This window comes from Lygodium microphyllum, chromosome 14 (assembly GCF_053477565.2).
Source record: "Lygodium microphyllum isolate KBCC chromosome 14, Lygodium_microphyllum_v1.1.10, whole genome shotgun sequence".
NCBI lineage: Eukaryota > Viridiplantae > Streptophyta > Polypodiopsida > Schizaeales > Lygodiaceae > Lygodium > Lygodium microphyllum.
Genome location: NC_141148.1, coordinates 47,301,878 through 47,306,848, shown reverse-complemented (window position 1 = coordinate 47,306,848; position 4,971 = coordinate 47,301,878). Strand labels below are relative to the sequence as shown.

At 40.2% G+C, this 4,971-nt stretch overlaps 1 protein-coding gene across 1 annotated transcript; it reads right to left on the bottom strand.

Annotated features, from left to right (window-relative positions):
• Positions 1-221: 221 nt before the first annotated feature.
• On the bottom strand, positions 222-3,929 carry LOC148025575 (cholesterol 22-monohydroxylase CYP90B52-like). Its single transcript, XM_087691993.1, has 9 exons — positions 3,733-3,929; positions 2,826-3,150; positions 2,187-2,339; positions 1,865-2,107; positions 1,491-1,589; positions 1,308-1,386; positions 931-1,037; positions 694-821; positions 222-315 (listed from the first exon to the last, which is right to left on the bottom strand). Exons 1-9 carry the CDS (start codon positions 3,927-3,929, stop codon positions 222-224), a joined length of 1,425 nt encoding a protein of 474 aa, XP_087548119.1.
• Positions 3,930-4,971: the final 1,042 nt, after the last annotated feature.

The following is a 4,971-nucleotide window of genomic DNA, read 5'->3' as shown; positions in this document are numbered from 1 at the left end:
TATTCATTTTTTTTTAAAGCAAATAGAGAATTTGAATATGCCTTGGGGGATGTGAGGTGCAGGATTTGAAATCACAAACCCCTTAAACTCAACCCCACACCCAACCCACTACACCATGACCACCTCATGGAGGAAAATGCTTCTCATTACAAGAAATGCATATTTGGAGTTCGAAGAATACATTGGAGTGAATGTAGACATAAAGACATGTCTAAACTAGATCATTGTAATTTTTTTACCTTGATCGGCAAACCATTTGGAAAGTCAACAAATATGAAGGAGGTTGGTAATGGGTATGGCTCTGCTAATGCCCACCTGGAAAAGAACATAAACAAGAATGGTTAAAAGAAGTGTTTGCAATTTTCATAGTAGATACATACATGTAGAATTAACACGTGTGTATGTAAAAGAACGTACGCAAGCATCTTAGCCTTTGTGGTGGTAGAACCGTTAGTAGAAGTGTTTCCAATTTTCTAACTAGATACATACATATAGAATAACACATGTACACATACGAGTGGCGTGAGCTATCAGCCTGCATTGTGACCTGGCAGGAGTAGGCTCTTAAAAATACTGAAGCCCCCTATGCAGCATAAATACTTAGGCAGATGTGCGAAATCATAACCTAGCACAATTACTATAGCAATACATTAGATGTATATACCCTTGGTATAATGAATCTGAAAGTCTTACTCGAAATGCAGAACCGCATAATGCAGAAACAAGGCTATCTCTAGTTTCGCAAGCTCGATTCCTGCGCACATTCTGGGTCCTCCCCCGAAGGGCATGAAGTAAGGTTTAATGTTCCTTTCTTCATTGATCTGTTCATGGTCAGGAAAAATTAGCAATATCTGCATTAGCTCAGTATGCTGTAATTTTGTCAGGCTACCATACTGTGCGGTAAGGTCTCTTCGTTTCCACGTTGGGTACCTTCCACCTTCTGGGATTGAAGGTTAGTGGATCTTCATAGCTGGTCGGGTCCAAGTGAGGAACAGTGAAAATTGGTAAGACCTTCCATCCTTTTGGGATAGTGTAACCTGAAACGAATACACAAGACCACCCAGCGAAGTAGTTACTGTGGCAATTCTGCTTTGCCAATAGCAGTACATATAATATACAACAGTAATACGATATCCCATTAAGACGCACGGCTTGAATCAACAACTAATACGACAGGCTAATACGAATCAAAGCATACCCTTTAAAGAAACCATAGTATCATTCATCATACTACTTATTGTAGATTACGGGAGAATTAGACTTCCCACTTCTGAACTCAAGGTTGCTTAATAGATCTAGTTTCTTACCTCCGAAAGACACATCCTGAATCGCCTTCCTATGGACGAACCTTACAACGTTCCCTAATCTTAGGGTCTCTTTTATAACCTGAGATCATGTTCCATGTTTTTGCAGCGAGTCTTATAAACCATTCGTTTGTATTGAGCTGATGTATGTGTAAGACAACAATTGTCAATAGAAACTATACTGACACATTGAGTATACTCCATTTTCTTGTATTCTTCCCAGGTTACACTCCCATCATCGTGCTGGCACATGCTCCTGCTTGCCGTTAGGTTCTGATGTTCTTCCTGGCCAGACAACAATGGTACTTCAGTGCAATGGTCTATCAATTAAAACAAAAATGCCAGAGATTCTCATCTATGTGACCAGAATTATTTGTCTATCATTACAGGGGCAAATGCAGAGTTCAAAGGGCATCTAGTAGAAAGCTGTTCAGGTGCAATATGTATACTGCATCTCCATGAAGAAAGATTGATAAATAATCCTAAACTTGTGTGGTCCTTCTATAAGGAAAATAGTATCATGAACATCTTCTGTGCAGCTTTAAGATAGAAGAACTTACTCTCAATTCCTGTTGTACATGTGGAGAAAGAGCTAGAAAATAGACCGCTAGACTCAGTGCAACTGATGACGTTTCATGCCCAGCAAACACCATATTCATCACTAGGTCCAGCACCTGCTCATCTCCTAGGGAGCCATCCTCTATTAAAAACTGCAGGAAGTCTGTATACTTTATGTTATTTGAACTGTTTGATCTTCTCATCTCCATGGTCTCTTTGAGCTTGTCCATGATCCTTTTCTTGGACTGCTACACCAAATACACTTGGACATTTGTAAAGGAGTGGAACACCCCCAAGGAATATTCTCAAATACTTAATGCATACCCTCAATGCCGTGTTGAATGATGTGCCTGGAAGATTGATAGGAAGCCCAGTAAATCCTTTCATGAAATTATCATACTCCTTGATGAAGAAAGCTGTGTCCGGGTCTGCAGAGGTCAAGCTCAGCATTTCTCTGACCATCAACTTGAAGGTGAACTATTTCGCATGAATGACCATTAGATAACCACAGAATCAGATGAAGCTCTCTGAATTCAAACAGCTAGCTGCGTATAATTACTAATAACAGCAGGCAATGACAATAAGCACTAGCTATTTATTAACAAATACATGTGTTTTATCCAGCATTAGACAATGTTTCAGTGTGCATTTTACAGTGTGCAACATACAAAGTAGGTAACGTTAACTTCCACCAAATATGCCAGTTATATTGAGGAACATATATAAAGACCTTCTGCAGACAGATTGATTGAGTTGCAAGCTATAATGCACAAATGAGATGCTGGACATCGTATTTAACAATAATGAGATGATAAACAACAATGGTACATCATTATTATATTCATCGTTAAATGATAAATACCATGTTGATCATTACTAATGAGATGCTGGCCATCATATGCATCACTGTGAAATGTAGAAATGAGACACAGGAAAGATGATCGAAGGCTTTTACGATAATACCTGTTTTGAGTGCTGATGGGCAGGTATAGTGCCCTCTGATGGCCATGTTGAGAGCGTTGAAACCACCTGCTCTTGTATGTGGTGTAGAAAGACATCTTTGAGCTTTTCTGCCTTCATGAAGTTAAATGCCATAGATCGCATTCGGTTGTGCAGGTCGCCAACAAGCGTGAGCATGGACCACTTGCCCAAAATGGTGCATACAGAGCTTGGATAGCTGATAACAAAGTGTGTGCCTTCCTTCTGCCAAATGTACTTGTTGAGAGCAGGGTCACATGACACTATAGTGGGGCGCCCAAATAAGTGGCTCTTGAACACAGGTCCATATCTGCAACAGATGCAGCATCATAAGAATAAGTGTAATATTAAGCATAGTGGAGGCCTAATAGGTGAATGCGAGCTAGTTCATTAGGTGAAGTTGGAATCTAATGTATAACAAGCTGACTGTACATGTAATGCAGTAGGTTAATATCAGATGTCATAATCTCAACGCCAAAATTTCTAAATAAGGAAACATGACATAATGCAAGCCTGTATCTGTCGAAGTGATGATTTCCTCAAGCAAGAACGCATTCAATCTTGGATCCTACTTCTGGTGGAAGTCCTTTGAAATACGAAGCATTTGCTAGCTACAACAGTGCTCTCTAGGAGTACAACATCAATCAGCACATCATAGACTACGTATGAAGGCATCTCATCTCGTTCCAATGGAAGCTGATTCCATTACTGTCTATAAGTAGAATTCCGATCAATACATAGAAAGATTACTTCTGATGGAGTCTCACGGACATGATATGGAAGCCGATCGGCGTTTGAAAGTTATGTCATTATTCATAGTGCAATCAGCAGAGATGGTTCAGGAAAGGAAGTGTATTTGAGTGTAGTGGATAAACGCAGTTCTAGTTCTTACCTGGAACAGTGGTAATCCATGAAGGGTCCTGCTGAGCATGCGCTATGAGGATGGCAAAATGCAAACGTCTTGCCGATGAAAGGCAGGCCCATTGGGCCAGGAGGCAGCTGGCGACGATCATAATAGTTGAAACGCTCACGAATTAATAAGGCTAACACAGTGGTGACGATGACGGAGATGAAAAGCAGAAAGAACATTTTCTCTCTCTCGCTCTAAGCACCAGTAAATGGACGCAGTAAACCGTGCGCTCGAATTTTTCTGATTCCAACGTGAGTTAAACCCTAATTTTCTTTTCGTTCGGGAAACCCTAAATAATTTGTAGCGGCAGTATAATGCCATGCCTGTTCGCCGCTTTACGTAGGTTGGCAGCCGCAATCACGTGAGATGATCGTCATGGACATGCGGGCGTATATTTTCTATCACGTGGTAGATCTAATTGCGCCCTCCCAGAAAAGCACGAATTATGTTACAGATAACAGTCTAGAATACATTATATGCAGCAAGAAGTCGTGCCTTAAGTCGCGTCACGCGTGATTACCATGCCCTATAACATTATATAATTCAACTCGCGAATTCTTTATAAGTTCAGTAGACTCGTCATTCATCTCATAAATATACAGCAAAATATTGCGTCTTTAACGCGAGATTCATGATACGTAACCCAAGACTTAAAAACTCCCTCGGTTGTACCCCTTTAAAAGGAACTCTAGATGTCCGAACTGCCCTCTAAGTTAAATTACATGCTTTATGCCTAGATTCTCTCTGTGCTCCGCATTAGTATTCTCATGGTTCAAAGGCATGTTTCAAATGGTTGGAGCGTTTGTAAAAGTTGATATAAAGAATATAATTTGACCTTTGAAAGCTTTGGCAACTTAGACTTATACAATGTTGAATACATGAAAATACTATACATAGAGATTCGACAGTGATTGGGATGTAGGGAGTGGGAGACTAAGGTTGACACAATCAAGCTTACACTATATCTCCAGAGAACCCTAATGATCATTTTCTAAAGTTTATCAAAGATCGATACATTTAATGGTAGTTTTATTCATATTGTAGTGTGCTCACAGAATGGGACCAAAGTGAGTCTGCCTCTAGCATGAGAGTGCACCTCCTTATATTCATAGATGATAATTACATGCCAAGAACCCTTGAGTGTCCTCCCACACTAGGTGGTCGGGGCACACACACCACATCTTCCCCCTTAGGGGAAAAAATATGAACTTTTTTTTAAAG